Raw genomic sequence first — 20,843 nt, 5'->3', positions numbered from 1 at the left:
CTAACCCCAGGTAATAAAAGCATTAAAATGGGCTTGTTCCTTCATAAAGGGAAACGAACGTTCTTCAACAAGGCCCTAGTACAAGATGGCATGTGGCGTATGCATTGCAACGCACAGGGTTTCCCCTCCATTTCCCTAACCCTAATGCAGGGCGCGCGGCCATGTGTAACGCGCTTCAGTCCAATTTAATAATTTATAGCAATTTGGAATTAAAGAAACTTTGTTGCTACCTGCTGAAAATTGATTGATATTTTGAGCACTTGCTACGATCACACAGCACAGCAATTAAAGCGATACATGCTCCATACATCTATCAACTTGGAGTAATTTGAATAAACTTTAGCACAACCATGTAACAATATTTTCTTATTTGCAAGAAATGTCCTCCAATATCCCAATTAACGGGAAAGCATCGAGAATGTGCCCACCTGCGCGGTCAGGCTCGTCTTCCCCAAAGGATGAGGACAGGCCATTTATAGAGGAATCTAAAAAGTATTTCTCTGGCCCACGAAACTCCCTCATCGGAACTCGGGGCGAGCTTTGTACATTTTCTAGCGCTTCACCATCACCATCCTCTTCACTTTCCTCGTCCGCGTCATCGCCATCGTCAGCATCTACGGCGGGCATATCACCAAGACTAGCTGCTGTAAAAAGACCAGCTCTACAAAGTATTTTCGTCCACATTTATCCTGTATCGTTTAGTCTGCAGCCCGTCCTGCGAGGCACTGCACAAGAAATTAGTTACGCGTTTATTGGCTATCCTTTGGGAATTAAGGAGATCTTTAAAGCTCTCAAACACATCCGGATCGATTTCGGAAGAATTTGATAATTTGATGACAAATATCAACAAATGGGTTGGTTCTGGTTTGCTAATAGCCCTAGTTCCAGTTGGATCTCACGGAAAATGAAGATTTCCGAAGCGAGCTTTTGAATCCCTTCAATGAGATGACGGCTGGACATTGTTTCGCCCCGCATTTATCGAGCGAATCATCCCCGGTAATTAGCTTATATTTTGGATTCGAAATTAACTACACCTGTATGGAGGAGCTGGCTTTAGAATCTCTTGTGCGAAAAACGTCTGAAGGAAAACTAGGCCAAAATGGAGACTGCCACATCAACTCATCGTCCATTTTTAGCAAGCGAGCAGAAGAACTATCGGAGGAGCATTTTTTGGAAGCCCTGTCGCAAGAGCTTGGAAGCTACTTTATTGAATTGAAATCGGACACATCGTATGCAACAAAGTCCATGCTTGCTGCCATAGATGGGCAGCGGGAATTGTCGCCAAATCTAAAATTTATGACGACCGACCGAAAAAGCGCACTCTACATGGACATTTTGCCAGAAAAATTTATCCCCTTCGAACAGTGGGAAATTTATTTTGCCCCAATTTCGCCTTCCAAAGAGCAACTGGAGTCTCTACCGTCAATCTATAAAAAGGCCACTTTGCTTATAAGATCGATAATGTCAATCTGTGGGTTGCTTCCCCTTTCTAGCCTTTTCTTAAAGACGGATATGGTGGATTGCGAGGAATTTTTCAAGCCTGCCTTCAGGCTGCATGTGTCAGGTACGTACTTTTCGCTAGTTTTCGCTCATCTAAAATTAATACCGTGCGCTGTTTTCTTATCCATTATAGGTCTTTCACACGAAAATGGCGAAAAGTATACTTTAAAGCCGCTAGGTTTGTTGTTTCCCATGTTTGATGTCTCTAGTAAAGCCCTGCTCTGACAAGGATGATTTTGTTGACACGGTCAAAAGGCACTCACTGGATCCACTAAGATCGCTTCACGGGTATTGCATAATTCACACCATCAATGTAGATTGTTTCATATAAGCGTTTCATATCTGGCTCCTGTGGACGAGTCCTCGTGTGCTTTTGCGCCAGGGGCTGCTTTGAGACGATCTTGCTCGAAACTAGATGTCCATCAAAAAAACGACGCGACCTTATCCCTAGAGTCGGCCACCATTATACATGCGTACAACACGTCGCAATGGTCCGATCTGGATGAACATTTTTTCAAGCCCGAAAATATTTCGGAAAGACTTGTATGGCGATCACCTTTAATGTTAGAAGTTTTTAGCATGTCCTGACGAGTTTCCAAACGTGGAAGCTGAAAAAAAAGAGCTGCCCTTATTTGGGGGCAAACCACGCTCTGAATGTCGGTCAACATGTGTGCTCAAAAAAGGAAATGACTTTGCCACGCTTGCACCCGCTGCAGAGGATGGTGACGATTCCACGTTCCCAGGATTTGCCTCTTGTGTGAAGGTTCCCTCGCTGCTTGAAAATGAAATAATTTCCAAAAAGCAGACGCCATTTTCTGTGCATGTGCGTGATAGCGTGCAAGTGGATCCTTCACAAGGAGACTACCCGCCATTTGCTCTTTCTTACCCCAAAGTATCTTGCAAGATTTCGGACGCCCCGCCGTCATACTCGATGGTTCAATCGCTGGTACATATTTTGGATCATAACCGCATGCTAGATCGAATTCAAACGTCTCAAAAATGAATACAAATCGTGGATTGAAGGTGTGGATATTTGTACCCGTGATTCGACAGCAGTGGAGGAGACTCTGCAAACGGCGTTGAGCATGTCTGAGAGCTTTGCAGCCAAGCTTTCCGCTTCCTCCATTGATAAGGCAACAGACATGGATCGTTCTCAAAGGGACATGTTTTCCACATCCAAAACAGAGGAATCTTCCGTATCAGTTGGGAACCTGGATTCATCGGCAGATACCATTTGCTTTCCCATGAGTCTTTCTTCATAGCTAGAAAGAACATCAAACTGCTTTAATAGATTACCATATGGCATGGCGGCCAAATTGAGCTTGCTGCGGAGCATTTAAAGAAATTAAGGGCGTACATCGATGAAGGTAACGCTCAAGGCATGTGTGGTCATCATTCAGGGCACCATACGAAGAGCCTGAGGTGCATAAATGCCGATATAAACGCCGTTTTTATATAAGGACCATTGCAAATCGTTTGAATGCAATGTCAATCGCGTTAGCATCTCCTAAGCGTTCGCTGTTTTTCACCATCAAGCGTGAGCTTTGTTGAAACAAACAGTCCTTTTCTAATTCGGGTTTTTTGGGCAAGTTCTCGTTGTATGGAGGAATGGTCCATGACAGCAGTGTCATTTTCGATCAAATCTGTGCAGACAAGCAAAGAACCCTTCATGGCTTTGAGCCCAAAATACGAAATGTTGACAAAGGCGGCACCGGCTGTTTTTGACCTCAATTCTATAGGGTTAGGGTTGGGTATAGGTCTTCCAGTACCATCAACAAAAGCGGCTGAAAACCGCACCGGAACGTGCGTGAGTATGTGAAATGAATTGCGCTCAGCGATAAATTCGGATCCCACAATGATATCGCCCTCCGATTTGCTGATCAGCGCATATACTTTACCCAGCCATTCTCCTACAACAAATAAAAATTAGCACCAAAAGGGAGCGAAAATATGGGGAAACAAAATATGGAAACACAAAATATGGTGAAACATTGTGCCCAATATAGAAGACAAATATCTTAATGGAGAAAGTAGGGCATGGACATCGAAATGGGACGAACCTGGAACCAGGATAGAAATTTCATTATATCCCTGCATCAGCTTTGGGTCTGCAAGAAGAATGGCAAGATGAAGCATCTTGCGTATCGGCGAAAACAGCAATGTTTTATCGAAATCGGAAAGATGCTGACCATCGAGACAAAGGTGGAGAATGGAAAATCCAACACCATAAACTCGCTCTCCGCATAAAGGGCCATTTGAGATGGCAATTGAAAAGGCCCTTTTAATAATCTCTTCATACGTTGCGCAACTGGGGTCAATCGTAAGTGTTGGTGTGCAGGTGTTGTTTTTGACAACAGTGACATTGAGCGTCAATGTGCAAAATTGATCGCCAATGCTTGCCTCCATTTTCAGGGGCACACACGAGCAAATGGCGTCGTTCATCTCACAACCAACCAATTTACAACGATCCGGTTCAGCACCAGAATTTGGATCAAAAATTCGATTTTGTGTGTACGTGCCACATGTTGTCTCAATCAAAGCATCCGGTTTTGCAGAGACATCGGAAAAGTCCCTGAAAAACGAGGGATTTAGACATGCGAGAACAGAAAAGTTTTCTTGCATGTGGTGAACCTGTTTTGTTGTCTGTGCATCGCCAATGGTTTCACCTAGCGGAACGATGGGATCAGATACTGAAATCGGAAAGCTTACTAGCGACTTGAGCTCTTTAAGAGATTGCTCTAAATGCAGCATTCCACAAGTTTTGAGGATCAACTCACCCATGTCCGTAAATGAGACATTGATCGATGGATCGGTTTGATAAAGTAGCAGCAGTGCAAACTGCAGCTGTGTAAGATCACGTAGGGATGTTGTAGGCTCTACAGAAACACTGATCAATGGTACACCCATCATTGCCGAAGATGTTTGATGATCATCAGGTGTGCCATGCAGAGAATTTGAAGCATCGTTGTGATAAAGTGGCATTTTGCTAGGACAGGAATAACTATGGATCGGAATTTTTTCATCAACGGGCAAAGATGTAAGCGTACCACTTTTGACAAAGATGCCCTTTGTTGCGCTTAACACTCCAGAGATACCAAAGATGTTTCCCTCGGGAACACAATCAACCTCAATGAGCTTCGACCCCATAAGTTGGTAGAGACGGAAGCGGCCTTTCTCCAGCTTGAATGTGTGGCGGTCAAACTTGGTCCCGTCAAACCCAATAGCATTTGATGACGAAAAGTAAATGTCACCAATAGAGGCGGTAGAAAGGGCTCCAGAATATAGTCGCCCCATCATCACCAGTTTTTCTAAAGGGCAAGAAGAATGGGCAGTCAGTGAAGACTCGTGCTCATTTTCTAAGCCGTTTTGAATGGTGGGACGTGTCCATTCACAGATACTGCTCCTCAAGAGTTCTTCAGTCAGTTCAGGGTATATGATCGGTTTTGCCAGGAATGCTAGTGTCGTTCCAGCTCCCTTTTCGCAATGATCACCAAAAATTCCCACCCTTCGAGAATGAGCTGAAGGAATGGAGTCAGCAATCGCATCAAAAACACAGGGAGCCAATGGAATCCAGCTCGTGAATATTGTTCGGAGTAGCATTTTTCTATCCTTGACGGACGCCGGGGTAAATGATAGCGAAAATGATTGACAGATCTTTTGAATTTGTTCTGTACCATCGTCAAAAAGGAGGGCCTTATAAACGGAGCAAATGTTTTCCATAATAAGAGAAACAAAAAGGGGAGTTTCGCCCTTTTCAACAGGAAGAATTTCGCGCCTTTTCGACAAGAAAAAAGACGCCGACCAAAGCTTCTGATTTAGCTCGCGTTTGGGAAGCGTTGGAATTTTCTTAGAAAACAAGTTTGCAAACAGATTCAAACGAAACGCCCAACCGTCCAACGCCGATCCAAAAAGGACATTTCCTTTTCTTGGCTCAAAATAGAAAGGATCGCCCTCTTCTACATCAAGGGGGCATGATGGGGTTTGATGGCGAAAAATGCTACATGTTGCATTGACAGATTCTAGAAGCTGTAGCAAACGATTAAATATTTCCATAGGCGAAAGATGCAGCTCCACAATAAGTCGGTCAATTTTGTTCAAAAACAAGACAGGCACCAATCGCAGGTCCCATGCCAGATGAAAAGCCGCCATTGTTTGGGCGCAAATTCCTTCGGACACATCTACGGCGATGATAGTCCCATCTGCAAGCTGTGCTGAGCAATATACTTGACCGTAAAAATCAACATGGCCAGGCGTATCTATCAGATGCACAAGTATGTGCTCGGAATCATGCTTTGATGAGGACACCAAAGAGACAGGGACATTTGAGTCCCTATTCAGATTATTATAGCTCCCAGGGCTTTTGGAAGAACCTAAATCAGGGCCGGAAATGGAGAGTGCATCCAACGCGAGATGATCAGACCCAAGAGAGCTTCTCAAATATGTTAACTTGTCGACCGGGTAAAGTCTGGCCGCTATTGGGGCATATTTTAAAGCCACACATGCTGATTTCATTGTAATTCCCCTTCTTTGTTCCTCCGGGAGCGAATCAAGGTAGCGAAGCTGGCCGGCTTGGAATTGGGAAATAAGACCCTGATGCGCGAGAAGACTATCTGTAAGCGTCGTTTTTCCTAAAAAAGTAAAACCGTGTCATTATACCATGGTCCACGTGGGCCAATATGACGACATTTCGAATGTGGATGGACTTGAACTTGACAATGTCTGGGTGCATTATTAAGGGTAAAAGAAATTAAATTCCAACTTTTAGGACTCCAACTTTTGGGATTGTAATTTTTGGGATTGTAATTTTAAAAGCCATTGGGAAAGCATCAAGTTTTCAATTCAAATTTAATCGTAAAATGCTTCAATTTAAAAAGCTTTCAACGGATTTACCTCAGAGGTAGTTTGATGCGGTCTATGTGCGTATCTACAGCGGGGATTCCAATATGATGCTCGATGACCTCACAGTTGTATGTCATCGGTCGCAGCTCTAAGACCGTATGCAATGGGATCACTACATAGGGCAATTGCTCTTGTGTGACGCCCGTAAAATACGCAACAATTGCTCGAAGTACGGCTTGATGTCCGATCACCAAAATATCCTTCTGCCTCTCAAGCTCAATTATGATTGGTTCAAGCCTTAATACAAGATCTGCATAGGATTCCCCGTTCGGGTATCGATAATAGAACTTGTTCTTATTTCTGGCGGAATATTCATTGCTGAACATGGTTTCTATTTCTTCATAGCGCATCCCATCACAGATGCCTGTATTGAGCTCGTCCAACGCTTTCCATGCAAGCTTTGGATAGTTAAGGTTCACTGCGGTCTCTATGCATCGCTTGAGAGTGGACGTCCAAACCTATTTCATCAAAATCGAATAAATAAAACAAGAATTTTTATCACGAAAATGATGCCAAAAGGTTGGGAAATATAAAGGACCGCAAGTACCGTAAGGTTGTTTTTGACGCCAAAGTGGTTTCGCAACCATTCTGGAAGCGCTTTTGCAAATAGAATCCCGTTTTCAGAGAGCGATGAATCGCCCCCGATTCGGCCCTGTAGATTGAATTCGGATTCTCCATGCTAGGATGAATGAAATTTGATCAAAGGTACACGAAAAATATAAATACACCTCGGCGTTATGTGGAGATTCATCAAGTAAGAGGCGACCCTTGTCTGCCAATACCACTTGCAATTGGAGAGCTTAATTTCTTTACCCACATCAATGATCTTGATCATTGGAGGTAGCGGATCGATTCCTTGGGTTGGGTAAGGACAACTTACCAGTGCAAGACCATTCTTCCTCCGAGAGCGGCTCATAGGCATTTTCATAGTGCTTTATTCGCCTAATAAAGTCGATTTTCGCCTGTTCAGGATCTGCCGAGTCCTTATAGTCTGGCGAAGAGAGCTTGACTTGTATGATGTTGGAGTTAACAATGCCAAGGTCATTGCAAACACTTTCTATGAAAAGGATTTGTGAAGAAGAAGAGGCAGCTTTAAGCTTCAAAACTTGATCTACAATCCAAAGTCGCCTATCGCGAGTAGAATTGGTGGCATCGTAAATGGCCACTTTGCCAATAGACTCGGCCAGCACAAAGGATAGGTCATTTTCGTTCGAATAAAACGCTATCATTAGGAAAGGCTCTGCATACATTGGCCGATCGAGTCTTCTTCGTTCAACCAGGCAGCAAGTGAATTGAGGGCCGCTTCTGCCGCTTTTTTTCGCGAAACTACCCCTTCCTCATTCTCCGGATCGAAAAAGGAATGGTGTACGCTCGGGCCGGCTTGCCCCCTTCTATAGTTACCAACATTGAATGTTGCTGCCGAATAGCCGAGCCATGAAAGATAGCGGCATAACTTTCTTGCCATAAATGTCTTTCCCCTGGCGGGAAGCCCAACCATAACTAGAAATAACAGAAAGTTAGCTACCGCACACAACTTTTAGTTTAGACGATTTCGAATCTTTAATCAGTGAAAGTGGAGATGGGCATTGGGAAGAAATTGCATGCTCACTTTTGTGAGCATCGTGACTGCTATTCGTGAGAACTGATCTTTTTGTCATTTAAAAAATATGTGCAATTTGATAAAAGTGTGAGTTCCTTTTAAAGTGGACAGTCACGATTCACAATTTACCTGCGCATGTGATATTTAGGGTTAGGTGCAAACTTTAGCTGGTAGCTATTCATATATACATGAAATGTCTGTGCCTGCTTTCCAAAATAGTGTAAATCTATGTTACACCTGCTGCATTCAGAGGCAACAATTGGCTTTATTTATAAAAGGGGGGAGGGAGGCGTTAAAATGGCATTACATTTGATCGTTTTTACAATTTTGGAATCTTTATGTTTAGTGGCCCTGGCGACCAATTTTTGCAATTTATTGATTCTGCTGAAAACCATCAACCGATCCTCTGAACGATGAGTGGCAAATTTTTATATTCTCCATTTTTATGCAACTTCCCCACATGCACGGTAGCTTTTTCCTTCATCTCGGGCAAGTACAGTTGTCCAAAGTAAGCCATTTTTGGCCCGTTTTAATCAATAGATGTGCACATATTTTCTGCGGCAAGCACTGGGGCGAATGGGAACTTCGTCTTGATCTCTCTGAGCAATACGACCCTTTCATTGGTACGTTTAAAGATGTGTGTAAATCGTGTTTTCAATTTCAACAAAGGTAAGCTTTGAAAACTGAAATAAGGTTCGGTTAGCACGTTTTTTATGCCCGGAGTTATGGTTTCAAAGATGGAAGACTTTTCCCGGCTCAGGGAAAAATACAAATCACAACGCCATTTTCAAGACGAGACACACATTGCCTTATCTGACCCAATTGAGGAGATAATTCAAAGCTACGAAGATGTGGGCGTTCCATGTTTAAAATTAGATTTTGCATTGCTTTTCAGAGGCGAATTTGAAGGAAATGGATGTGAGAGATTTGAAAAAGGCAAACATGTTGCTTCTTGAGCCGCGAAATATCGAAGAAAAAGATGCATCATGTAAGGGCTGCTTGAGGCCTTTTTATTCGCTTGTCGACTTTTTAAAAAGATACCACTGTAAAGTGTGCGGCAAGTCCATTTGCAACAATTGTTCGTTATTTTTGAAAAAAAAGCCGATCTCTTATCCAATTCGAACATGCAGCACTTGCAACATGTTTATCGTTCAATATCTTTTTGATCGGGATCTACTTCTCCCATTGATATCTCTATACGAGAGCAGCAGGAAGATTAGGCAAGATATTGAAGATATCAAGAAAAATTACATTGCTCACTTGCAAAACATCAGGTAAAAAATAGCGTCAAACATCATGAATAGTGCCACAAGTGGCCAAGAAGAGATGACCAATTGCATTCTGATCCGAAAAGAGATGATGGATGGTATTGAGCAGATCCAGCAGATGATGGAGAAAATGGGCAGCACAGAGATAGGGTCGTTACACCTTCAACTACTGATTATTATTCGAAATATCCAACAAGAACAGCAAATGTATTGCAAGAGTATTTCCACCCTCCCCTATCCAGATCAAGTAAAAGATGCAAAAATCAAAGAAGAAAGCTATCAGGACAATAAAAGAAAAGAACAGGAGGAAACAAAAAATTCGGCCCTCAAACAAGGGGTCAAATTAATTATCAACCAAGAAGACGAGAAGCTGCTGCTGGATCCACTGAAAAAGGACGTGCTTATCGAGCAGCGTCTATTGCTGGAAAGTTCGCTGCGGGATGTCATCTTAAATGGTGGCGAGGATTGTGATGAGGCATTGGCATTGGAAAATGCCATTGAAGATATTGACTTTTACCTGAAAACCGTCTATAATTAAATTGTAAACTAAAATTTAAAATGCCAGTATTTGCATAAAGCGTAAATTCACGATATTTTTAAATGGCGTTGCAAGTTGGAAAGTCCAATTCATTCACGACACTCCTCAAGGAAGGATATAAGGTATGTCGTTGTGCGCTCAACCACATTCCTATAGCATGTTGAGGATGCCATTTTGCGTAACATTTCGGCGTGCCAAGATTTGTGCAGAATTACTAGGACCTCGTTTGGGCCGCACGGTATGTTCATCCGCTTCATCGTGCAGGAATGAACAAACTTATCGTCAATCAGCTGGAAAAGCTTTTCGTTACCAATGATGCAGCGACAATTATCAGAGAGCTTGATGTTGTGCATCCAGCAGCCAAGCTGTTGGTCATGGCGTCGCAACAGCAAGAACAAGAGGTAGGGTTCATCCTGACGACTAGAATGGCGACCAAACCAATTTTGTTCTTGTCTTTGCTGGTGAATTGCTAAAAAAGGCCGAAGAGCTGATTTCAATTGGAATTCATCCAAGCGACATTATCGATGGATATGAGAGGGCATTTGAATTGGCTTCTTTGCACATGAAAGGTAATCATCTCACACAAAAACTTTACATTGCAGAACTTGTCATTCAAACTATTTCGACCTTCACAAAGCAGGATTTAATTTTTGCAATTAAATCTTCCGTTTCTAGCAAGCAGGTGGGTGGCCTTAAATCTTATCATCCTAGTATGGATATGAGGATTTGCTCTCCGGACTCATTGCTGACGCATGCGTTACCATTATGCCGTCGAAGAATCCGAAAAGCTTCAATGTAGACTCGATTAGGGTTGTTAAAGTGATGGGAGGCTCCATTGCAGATTCTACACTGGTCCATGGCATGGTTTTCAACAGAGAGCCAGAAAGTATCAATTTGTGGGAAATTTTATTTATCACTAGGTCGCCTTAAACGAGCCACAAATGCCAAAGTAGCCATATTTTCGTGTCCGCTTGACATTGGGAGGACAGAGACAAAAGGCACTGTTCTTCTTCGCAATGCCTCCGAGCTGATCTCCTTCAGCTCTGGAGAAGAAAAGCTTGTCGAGGCCCAAGTCAAAGAAATTTCGGACAGCGGAGTAAAAGTGATCGTTACTGGCGGAACAATTGGCGACATCACACTTCACTTTATCAATCAATATGGACTTATTGCCTTCAGAATTGCCTCAAAGTTTGACCTTCAAAGACTATGTCGCGCCACTGGGGCTACCGCCCTTGCCAGACTTGTATAGAGATCGTTTGTAATCAATAGGGTGCCCCTATGGCCGAGGAGATGGGATATTGCGACCTGGTTGAAACGATTGAAATTGGCTCCGATTTATGCACAATTTTCAAGAGCGGTATGGAATCCTCTTTTACTAAGCTTTTAGATTCCACCTCCAGGATCGCTTCGATAGTTCTAAGAGGGTCCACACTGAATTTCTTGGATGACGTGGAACGAGCCATTGATGATGGTGTAAATGTTGTAAAATCGCTTACCAAGGATGGCCGGTTGCTACCTGGTGCAGGGGCAACCGAGATGGCTCTCTCCATATATTTGCAAAACATGGCAGTAGCCATTCCAGGTCTCACTCAATATGGCATCAAAAAGTTTGGCCAGGCCCTGGAGGCGATCCCCAAAATCCTTTGCGAAAATAGCGGGCTTGACCATTTGCAGATTCTCGCGCAGCTTTCCGCTGCCCATGAGGCAGGTCAGCGATCCATCGGTGTAGATGTGGAATCGCTTGGACAGCAAAATGGCACCCTAGATGTGCTTGATGCCCAGATCATGGATCTTTATGCAACAAAGGCATCTGCATTGCATCTTGCGGTCGATGCTGCGCTTTCAATTCTGCGTATAGACTCCATTGTGATGAGCAAGCCCGCGGGGGGTCCAAAGCCAAAGGCCGCCGGCCCCATCGATGCCGACGAATGATTAAATAAATAATTTTATTTTATTTTTATTTTTAATTCCTTTGTACTGTACCTATGGCCCGAAATGTTGTGTCTTTTTGATTTTTATTTTTAGAGGAAAAAAAACAAGAGACAGCGTCAGGCTTCAGCTGTACAGTCGCAAGAGCACACAAAAAACAACAGCGAAGGCCCTTCCTCGTTTGTTGTAAAACTTGGCTCTGTTCAAAGCCCGCTGCTCGCAGAGTTGGTGCTCAACTTTCGCACAATGATGAGTCCCCGAACCGCCATCAATCTGGTCGAGAAAAAAACAACCAAAATCAAGGACTATATGGCCGTGTGTAGCCAACTGAACGTTACAAATTGCCTCTTTTTTTCGCAGACCCTTTTCAACTCGGTGCTTAGAATGGCACGCTTTTCACAAGGGCCGACCCTTTATTTTAACATCGACTCGTATTCTTTGATGAAGGATGTTTTCAACAGCATGCCACATCCGGTGTCTCTTGGAAATGCAGTTTCGCTCTCCCCGCTTGTTATTTTCGATGGCTTTGAAAGAGAGAACCCCGAAAGCCATTTGGTGCTCTGTGAAACCTTCCTCAAAAATTTGTTCCCCCCATCAAATTTCTCTTCACATGTAAGTCGCTCCATTTTTGACAGGGTTAGGCGCAATTATCGCAAGCGAAGCGCGTGCTTTTGTTTAGTTATCATCCAAAGCAGGATCAAATCCAGATCCGCCAATATAAAATCATGGTGAGGGATCCAGAATCATCGATACGAGAAATCCTGTCAAAAGCAGAAAAAAACATTTCAGAAATCATTGAAGCCGGCAAAGATTTGGCCGATTTTGTTCTTGAGTAAGCCATCACTCTAATTTCAAGGAATATTGCAGCCGCAAAAAAGGATCCCACCGACCAGGGCGTTTCTGCCGAATTGAAGCTTTCAAAAAAGAAAAAGGCTACAAGAAAGCTGCATCTTGTGGAGACGGGCCCTCGCCTGGCTCTCACTCTATTTCAGGTGCAGGAGGGCTTCTGTTCTGGAAAAGATATCTACCTCCGCGACCTCAGGAGGACCGAATTGAATGCTGGATCTAATGATAATCAAATGCTAGAAAATAGTGATTCTGATGGTGTCAATGGTGGTCGACATACTGGCAATGACGAATATGACGACGAAGAAGAAGATGATGAAAATGCAGGTATCAAAAAAGCTTTTTTAATCATTTTAGCAGACTCTTCATGCTGCTCCTTTGAGGATCCACAGGTTTAACCCTAATTTTAATTTAAAACATAAACGAATTGCACTTTAATTTAATTGCACAGGCTGGGGTTAATTTCAATTGCACGGGATTTCATTTTTGGAATGATGATGGATACGATTAGTCTTTCTTATGCCATTGCAATGATGACTATCGCTCCTTTTCTGACCCACGCCGCAACATTTTGATGTCTGGGGCACATAAATAAAGTGTTTTTATAGCTCGAATCCCAATTCTAGCTCGGTTGCTCGTCCATGCCCCTGCTACATTTTATTTCGAAGGAACCAATTGAATCTTACTGCATATCGAGCGTATTCTTGGTGAATCCCTTCAAAGTGATGTAATTTTTTAAAATTAAGCCTCATCATGACCTCTAGTTATAGACAGCCCTAGCCTTAGACTTTAAACGACGTTGAAACGCTGCATTGCTTCGATGGAAGGCTGTGAATGAAGGGCTGCTCCGCTTTTAAGTATACGCAGCTCACACATTGTTGAGAAGCAACTTGCAGCCGATGCATGGTGGATGTTTCCTCTCTATAATTGAGAAGTGACGGCCATCTATCGATGGCATCGAGCTAGAATTAGAGGACATGATAGTTTCAAGATTAAACTCCAAATGCCCGAGCTGTAGTGAGCATCAGCCTGGCTTTGTTTGATCAAATGTCTTAGTGACCTATTTCCTTTGGTGGAAAATGGACCCTAAAGACGCGTAAAATGGACCCTAAAGACGCGTAAAATTATTGGCAAGTAGAGGGCTTTAGAGCCATCCATTATTCAGATGATTTTTAAGCTTGCAAACTAAAATACCACCATCGGAGTCGAGAGAGGACTCTGAATCAAAATATATTGCAAGAGACTCCTAATGCGGCGCATTCAGAAATCAAGTTTATTGTCAACATTTAGCCCCGTCCTTACAATGCATTTGAGCCCACATGCTCGCCATCTCACGTAAATTCCCATAAATGGCGACAAATAGCCATAAAAGTCGTTTAAATTTTAACTTTTTAATTTTTGGCATGGATGTCGCCTTATCCCAAGGTTGGCAATTTATTCTTATTTGTAGTTTCTCCAATAAATAAGGCTCTTGATATAATCTTGGATCCAAAGGCAACAATTGTAGATAGGAAACGCTCAGAGTCGGTGAGTGTTATGATGTTCATTCCACGATAGTTCTTGCAGTCGCTCAAAGAATCTGACCAGGCTCTCTCCGTTAGCATTCAATTGATATCTTGCAAAAATGACCTTCCGCTAAATCTAAGGCTCTTTGGTTGCCATGTAATTGAGCACTTTCTCAATACGCAATGGAACAACTGGAATTTTACGCAACAGCTCGCGCTACGAGACCAAATTGTTACACTTCTTTTATCACAAATGAAGGGCGGCTTCGGAGAAGAACCATATCCTATTAAGGAAAAAATATCGAAAATTGCCGTTTCTGTGGCTGTCAGAATGTGGCCACAAAATTGGCCGGAGCTTTGGCCAATGCTGGAGTCGTTGATGAGTTCTGCTCAGGTTGGTATGCTTTTTTAACTTTCAAGTACATTCACATGGAGCTGTCACTGCTGATAATAACGCACTTGATCGAGGAAGTTTTTATTTTTGTTGATCCGCACATGTCTGACTGCAGAAAATTTGATTTGAAGTCAGCCATTGTCAACCAGTCTCGCGTTTTTTGGCCATCATTCGTAAATTTCATCATCTCCAAATACGGTCAATTAATGGAATCCAAAGGGGAGTCTACTGGCGCGCTTTCTTCGGGCTCCTCTTCATCAGCGCCCAAGGCTCTTTTCATTACAGGCCTTAAGCTGTGCACGGCATTTGCCGAATTTATCCCGCTGTCTTTAGTGGTCCAGACATCTTTTACACAGTACTTGTCCATGTGGCTATCTAATGATGAAAAGATATTTATGGGAGTTGTTGAGGTTCTTAATGTGCTTGTGAAAAAATCCCCTGGACAAGTTGAAGAACAGATATCAATATGGAGACCTATCATGGACCGATTTGCAGACTTTCTCTCATTTACCGCCTCTTTATTGGGAGATCCATTTTCCGGAACTAACTATGAGTTGGTGAAGTGTATTTCAGAATTCGTTTGCGAGTTTGGAACCCATCAGCTTTGCGGGAAGAAATCCATTTTGGCCGATGAAAGGACCTTTTTGGAGTATTTGAAAATCGTTTTAATGCTACTGGGAAGTGATAGCGATTATATTTCATCGATGACGATTTCTTTTTGGCTGAACGCGTTTAAACACGAGAAACTATACAAAAACAATACCTTTTTCTCTAACATTGCACAGCTTATAGATGTTATCACGAACAAAGTGCTTCAATCTGCAGAAATGCATTCATTTAAGAACTCAAACCAAAAGAGATTTTATGAGCTAGATTTTGACAATCAAGAGGAATACGCAATCTTCCTTTCATGCGCCAAGAGTAGGTATCTTGATGTGATCAGAGGCATTTCCCGAGTAAAGGCAGGTTTTTTGAATTGCTAATGGGGTAGCCTTTGGATATGTTGTTGCTAGTCGTTTCTGCAGTGGAAAATTTTTCTCAGCTAAACTACGATGCCCTCATTGGCGAGGGAAAACAGGGAAATCGTGTTTGCTCATTTTCATCAAAATACTACATGAATTTAGAGTCCATCGTAAGTGTGATGGATGCCATTTTGATGTCAATTGGGGACATCAATGGCTGTTTCAAGGAGCCCTCTGAGGGCGGCGTCAGGGCGTCTCTGGTTTCAAAATTCCACTCTGTATTGTCCATTTTGCTTTCGTTCAATCGGCCCGATCCGCTGTGTCTGACAAAGGTTGTCGAGGCCATTGTTTCTTGCTGCCTGTTCTTAAAATGTAACCTGGAAAACATCATCACTGTATATAACTATCTTGTTCCTTTGATCTCGTTAACTGTTTCTGGCGATCGGGATTCAATTATCAATCTCAAACGCCGGGCAGCAACGGGGCTGGTTAAGCTTGCCGTTGGATTTTCGTCTCAACTGATACGGTATTTTGGCACGATTTCGCGGCAAATCCAGACTCTTCTTGCTTCAGATAGCCCACTGGGATTGTCTGAAAAGGCTTCGTTGATCGAATTCCTTCTTATCATCGTTCAGGAAGCCGGAACGGACATCGATAGAGAAAAGTGCTACGAATTTGTCTTTTTGCCGATCATTCAAGAATGGAGCAACAATGCGGTTGTTGGGCATCTTTTGGAAAATTTCGAGGCGTTCGTGGAGTCATGCGGCCTAACCACTTTTTTGTTGGATGAGATCGTCAATAACCCGTCCTCTTTAAAGGGCAGATTGGAGTATTCGGAGAGTTCCAGGAATTCTCTTTTATACTTATGCAACGTTTCTTTGGTGGTTCTAAAAAGGCTTTTGCCGTCTTCTTTGGTACCTTCTTCGTCTGCTTTGATTCATATTGCTCCTCAAACGTTGCAAGCTTCGACAATTCTTGTCGAACTTATCATTCCCAGAGTTCTGAAAGTCATCGGCTATTTGCATTCCATCTGGAATGCAGATGTTTGGAGATCAATACATATCGAAAAACGTTCCCGCTTAAATGTTCTTCTCGACTTATCAAAGGAGGAGAAGAGGGTGTTTCTTTCTGGCTCAAAATACTCCCGAAGCGAAGATGAAATTATGCCCCTGGAAGCACTTGAAACTTCCATTCGTATTTGGCTGAATAATATCCGACAATGCTCGTATTCCATCATCGGCACGGCATCCCAGTATGGGGCGCTATTTTATCAGAAAATACCGATCTCCCTTTTCGTGTCCTCTTTATTCCAAGACTTTTCGTCGATGCAGCTGAGATTTATAAAGTACTTTCTTTTACTTGTGGCCGAGCCTTGCACCATCAATTGCCCAGAAAGCGAATACAGGGCTTTTCTAGCGTCTTGGGTACCTCAATTGGCCTCTTATGTTGGGGAATTTCTCTCCTCTCAATGGGACGTTTATGGGAAGCTTTCTTCGTCATCCATAGAGCTTTTGTTGGTAAGCGATGTTGAAACAGACGATGCCTCGATATCGGAAAATTTGCTGTTTGAGCGGTTGCTTCGCCAAGCCAGTCATTCGTTTTCCACTTATTTGTTCAATATTTTTGTCCCCATTTCGGAGCGCCAATCTTTGGTTTCGAAAACGCATTCCCTAGAAAATGCAACGCCTTTGCTGCAATTTATTTTCCAAAACAAGGTATCCTGTGTGATAGAATTACTTACCATAGGATATTTATTCTCCAATGCTTCGATCTCTGCTTTTGATGATGAGGTGGAAGGATTCCGTCTCATGTGACAAGGCTATCAATATCAGCCAACGTATCGTGGCGATGCTTGCTGGATATTCGGAATTCTCCGAATTCCTAGGCAACGAAATGTTATTGGAAACATTACGGCTTTTGAATGAAGGTTATCACGCGGAAAACCACGAATCCAACATTTCTTTAATTGTCGCTTTGGCAACCAATTGCAAGCCTCAATTTGAGGACGTGCTCTTGAAGCAACTATTTGGCGGGGTCGTTTCTGAAGCTTTCACTTGTTTTATCAACGAATTCTACCTGACAGATGATTTAAAGAAGAAAAAAAGTCTTTTGAAAAACTTTCTCAAGCCAATCACTGGCGTAAAAGCTAGCAGTCTTTACAAACTTGATGACGACGCCTCCACAATAAAGGCTCTTGGAAGTTCGCTCCCATATCTTGCTCAAGCACCCAGAAATAAGAGACCGCATTTGTTGTACGCCGGGTCAGGCTTGAGCTCCACCGCTCCATCCTCCAGTACTTCGCTGAGCGATTTAAACGAACCACTGGGCCTTTCCACAATTTTTCAGTAGTTACGCGGAGCCTCGTACATTAAATAAAATTTAATCTTTAATTTGCCCAATGACGCGTTCTGATAGCGATGAGTGCTGTTTGGATTTGGAGCTGGAAAACCTTTCTGCTGAAAACGATTCTTTCTTTTGTGAATACCGCCTTCGAAGGCTGAAGGAGCTTCAGCAATCTGTCCTCAAGCCAGTGAAAGACAGCAGCATGCCTCATTACGGATATTTGCATTCTGCTCAAAACGAGGCCGAGGTTTTCGAGTGGACCACAAAGGAGCCCCTGGTTATCATCCACTTTTTTCTGCCTTCATTCAAAACCTGTGAAGTTTTAGACTGCCATTTGAAGGTATTCGATTTGGCATCAATTGTTTTGAAAGAAACTAGCGGCTCTTCATCCAATGATCCGATGGGCTCGTATGGATGTGCTGGATGCGCCCTTTCTGACGCAAAAGCTAGCAATCAAGGTGCTTCCATGTCTGGATGTATTTTTAAACGGTATTCGGACGGACAGGTATTCTATTTCTGCACCATTGACACGGGTAGGATCATCGGATTCGATGAACTGGGCGGAACAACCGCATTTACCACCGGCCAGTTGGAGAAAAGGATTTCCCTTTCAGGTATCGCTGAATTCGCTCAATCCAAGGCATTTTTAAAAAGGTCTCCCCAAACAACAACCATAGATCGAACAACCACGACCGCTCTGACCGAGACTCTGACGACGAAATATAAACGCCAATAAATATTTATTCTCGATGGCCGGCGTCTGTCTTGATGTCGATGCCGATGATATGCACCTCTTTCGTTGGTCGGTCATACTTGTTTACAGGGGTTTTCTCAATCTTATGAATGGTGTCCATTCCGGAAATGCATCGCCCAAATATGGTGTGCTTGCCGTCCAGCCAAGGACAAGCAATGGTTGTCACAAAAAATTGGGACCCTAAACAAGGGATCAAATCAAATGAAATGGCCTACCGTTGGAATTGGGCCCCGAATTGGCCATGCTAACGGTGTAGGGTTTATCGTGCCTCAAAGCGGGCACAATTTCATCTTCGAAATTTCGGTTCCATTTGGATGCCCCTCCGGTTCCATCACCTAGGCATGAGTGGTGTAGGGGAAACAACCTGCTGGGTCGCCTGTTTGGATCATAAACCCGTTAATGATGCGATGGAATATCACATTGTCATAATACCCTCGCCTGGAAAGGTAAATGAAATTTTCGACAGCCTTTGGCGCCTCAGCCTGGAAAAGCTCAAACTGAAATTCGCCAAGGTTGGTGTATATGAGAGCGATTTTTCTCCCCTTTGCCGTTGCAAGGAGAGATGGATCCTCCTCATATGGAAGTGCTTTCACCTCTACCTTATGCTCATCCCGGATGGCCTTTTCATTCATAACATCTCGCTCGGATCTACATGGAAAATTACATGGGCGACACATTACAGCTTCACTGGCGGCCTTGTTGAAAGCAAGACAAATCTTGATTTTCTATACATCGTTGCAAATAAAACAGGATCGGGAGGCAAAAACATGTCCTTCAAAACAGGGTTATCGGATGCCAACATGTCCGTGCTTGGAAGTGCCTTTTTGATGGAATTTGTATTCGAATATTTGGAGCAAGTGCCTTGGAAAAGGGCCACACATGAATAGCGACAAGCACCTGCATCTTCCATACCGATTACGGACAATAGGGAGGAGGATTCCAAATGCACAACTTTAATTCCAAACAGAGTCGGAAATAGAAGAAGAGTGCCTGTTGCATTGAAAACGCAATTTCGACGAAGAGAATTCAGCGTGGAGTGGTCTTGTATGGCCAGTGCCAATCCAACTTGGCCATCGATGTCCTTTTCCAAACAAAGACGTTTATCAAAATCAGACTGTTCCACTAGATAGGGGAGTATTTGGGGGTTAGGGTTATCCTTCCTTTTGAATGCTAGGTCGCGTAGGCGAGAGGCACTTTCTAAGCTCTCGTCGAATTGATGGGTAATCCGACAAGACTTGCTACAAAAGATACGGATTTGTCTCTTTGAATCCATGATAACAAACCTGCCATAGTCCGGCGAAAACGTAATCGACAAAATATGGCTTTGCTTTTTGTCAAAAACTCCAAAGTCCGTTTGGGATTTGGTAGCAAAAAGCGAGTTGGCCGATATGGCTGGGTTGTAATTTAAATCGATTCCCCAGAAGGAGACACCGTGTTTAATATCTGAAGACAGCATAGCATCAAATTTGGGATTGAATTCCAGGAGTTCAATTGGGGAACAATGCAACGAGCCAAGACAAATCGTATGAAGCAGGCTACCTGACTTTGAATCAATGACAAATACATTTGTATTTTCAGCGGAAGATAAAATAATATTTGCCGAAAGAAACGCCTTGAAAGAACACCAGGCTAACGCGAGGGGCGTAAACGAGACCGGGACACTTTGGTACATGTCGAAATTTACAACATCATACAATTTAAGGGTGCCATCCTTTGCCGAAGGAACTGCAATTGTGGCCAAGTAAAGCCCGTCTTTGGTGGTTGCGAGTCTTCCCACGGGGCCGGCGTGAGATTTAAATGCTTTTACAAATTCAATCCCCTTTTCTGCCTTGACCCAGAATTTAACAATCCCATCAATAGATGCCGTAATGAGAAAATCGGTCTCACTAAAAGTTAGAACAGCAAGCATAGTACGGGGTAATTAGAACCAACGTAACGTTATCCCTGTGAAGATAGCTCTTTTCATATCTTTTCGAATTCGGCAGTTGTTCCAAGTCAAATTTTATGGCTGGTGACAAGGCTGCAGATGACTTCGGTTTTTTGGGATTTTGCTGCGTCTCAAGGGATCCCTGTTGTGAAGAAGATGCATGCGGAGTGTTTGCTAATGGCCCTGTGTTTGCTAATGGCCCTGTGTTTGCTAATGGTCCTGTGTTTGCTAATGGCTCTGTGCTTGCTAATGGCTCTGTGCTGTTTTTGCCCGGTATTTTTCTGATTTTGTGCTCTTCCTGTGCATTTTTAGGCATTGGTCCAATCTCATGTTCGGGTTCCTCGCTCATCGAACAAAGTATATCTTTGCTGAGATTAA

General features: G+C 43.2%; 10 protein-coding genes across 10 annotated transcripts; 8 read left to right on the top strand and 2 right to left on the bottom strand.

Moving 5' to 3' along the window:
- Positions 1-945: 945 nt before the first annotated feature.
- DI09_45p180 (uncharacterized protein) lies at positions 946-2,762 on the top strand (the record flags this gene model as incomplete). Its single annotated transcript, XM_013382064.1, has 4 exons — positions 946-1,564; positions 1,634-1,678; positions 2,079-2,392; positions 2,478-2,762. 4 exons carry the CDS (start codon positions 946-948, stop codon positions 2,760-2,762), a joined length of 1,263 nt encoding a protein of 420 aa, XP_013237518.1.
- A 235-nt stretch (positions 2,763-2,997) lies between these two features.
- Positions 2,998-7,897, bottom strand: DI09_45p170 (uncharacterized protein; the record flags this gene model as incomplete). The annotated part of the gene is made up of 5 exons (XM_013382063.1): positions 2,998-3,410; positions 3,561-6,106; positions 6,391-6,826; positions 7,280-7,564; positions 7,648-7,897. The coding sequence occupies 5 exons, from the start codon at positions 7,895-7,897 to the stop codon at positions 2,998-3,000; spliced, it is 3,930 nt and encodes a 1,309-aa protein (XP_013237517.1).
- Positions 7,898-8,634: 737 nt separating this feature from the next.
- On the top strand, positions 8,635-8,955 carry DI09_45p160 (uncharacterized protein; the record flags this gene model as incomplete). Its single annotated transcript, XM_013382062.1, has 2 exons — positions 8,635-8,668; positions 8,693-8,955. 2 exons carry the CDS (start codon positions 8,635-8,637, stop codon positions 8,953-8,955), a joined length of 297 nt encoding a protein of 98 aa, XP_013237516.1.
- Positions 8,956-9,139: 184 nt separating this feature from the next.
- On the top strand, positions 9,140-9,738 carry DI09_45p150 (uncharacterized protein; the record flags this gene model as incomplete). The annotated part of the gene is made up of 3 exons (XM_013382061.1): positions 9,140-9,273; positions 9,304-9,514; positions 9,562-9,738. 3 exons carry the CDS (start codon positions 9,140-9,142, stop codon positions 9,736-9,738), a joined length of 522 nt encoding a protein of 173 aa, XP_013237515.1.
- Positions 9,739-9,867: 129 nt separating this feature from the next.
- On the top strand, positions 9,868-11,737 carry DI09_45p140 (theta subunit of T-complex protein 1; the record flags this gene model as incomplete). Its single annotated transcript, XM_013382060.1, is given in 6 exon segments — positions 9,868-9,927; positions 10,024-10,266; positions 10,284-10,487; positions 10,529-10,691; positions 10,726-11,048; positions 11,075-11,737. 6 exon segments carry the CDS (start codon positions 9,868-9,870, stop codon positions 11,735-11,737), a joined length of 1,656 nt encoding a protein of 551 aa, XP_013237514.1.
- A 484-nt stretch (positions 11,738-12,221) lies between these two features.
- DI09_45p130 (uncharacterized protein) lies at positions 12,222-12,978 on the top strand (the record flags this gene model as incomplete). Its single annotated transcript, XM_013382059.1, has 2 exons — positions 12,222-12,346; positions 12,591-12,978. The coding sequence occupies 2 exons, from the start codon at positions 12,222-12,224 to the stop codon at positions 12,976-12,978; spliced, it is 513 nt and encodes a 170-aa protein (XP_013237513.1).
- Positions 12,979-13,987: 1,009 nt separating this feature from the next.
- Positions 13,988-17,255, top strand: DI09_45p120 (uncharacterized protein; the record flags this gene model as incomplete). Its single annotated transcript, XM_013382058.1, has 4 exons — positions 13,988-14,107; positions 14,147-14,483; positions 14,558-15,435; positions 15,471-17,255. 4 exons carry the CDS (start codon positions 13,988-13,990, stop codon positions 17,253-17,255), a joined length of 3,120 nt encoding a protein of 1,039 aa, XP_013237512.1.
- Positions 17,256-17,289: 34 nt separating this feature from the next.
- DI09_45p110 (uncharacterized protein) lies at positions 17,290-17,790 on the top strand (the record flags this gene model as incomplete). Its single annotated transcript, XM_013382057.1, has 1 exon — positions 17,290-17,790. The coding sequence occupies one exon, from the start codon at positions 17,290-17,292 to the stop codon at positions 17,788-17,790; it is 501 nt and encodes a 166-aa protein (XP_013237511.1).
- A 49-nt stretch (positions 17,791-17,839) lies between these two features.
- On the top strand, positions 17,840-18,520 carry DI09_45p100 (uncharacterized protein; the record flags this gene model as incomplete). Its single annotated transcript, XM_013382056.1, has 1 exon — positions 17,840-18,520. The coding sequence occupies one exon, from the start codon at positions 17,840-17,842 to the stop codon at positions 18,518-18,520; it is 681 nt and encodes a 226-aa protein (XP_013237510.1).
- A 4-nt stretch (positions 18,521-18,524) lies between these two features.
- Positions 18,525-20,814, bottom strand: DI09_45p90 (peptidyl-prolyl cis-trans isomerase Cyp15; the record flags this gene model as incomplete). The annotated part of the gene is given in 5 exon segments (XM_013382073.1): positions 18,525-18,718; positions 18,754-18,914; positions 18,932-19,186; positions 19,219-20,424; positions 20,453-20,814. 5 exon segments carry the CDS (start codon positions 20,812-20,814, stop codon positions 18,525-18,527), a joined length of 2,178 nt encoding a protein of 725 aa, XP_013237527.1.
- Between the last annotated feature and the right edge of the window lie 29 nt (positions 20,815-20,843).

Source organism: Mitosporidium daphniae, assembly GCF_000760515.2.
Source record: "Mitosporidium daphniae strain UGP3 chromosome Unknown contig-45, whole genome shotgun sequence".
Taxonomy (NCBI): Eukaryota; Fungi; Microsporidia; genus Mitosporidium; species Mitosporidium daphniae.
The sequence above is the reverse complement of the archived record's forward strand: the minus strand, read 5'-3'. Positions and strand labels throughout refer to the sequence as shown.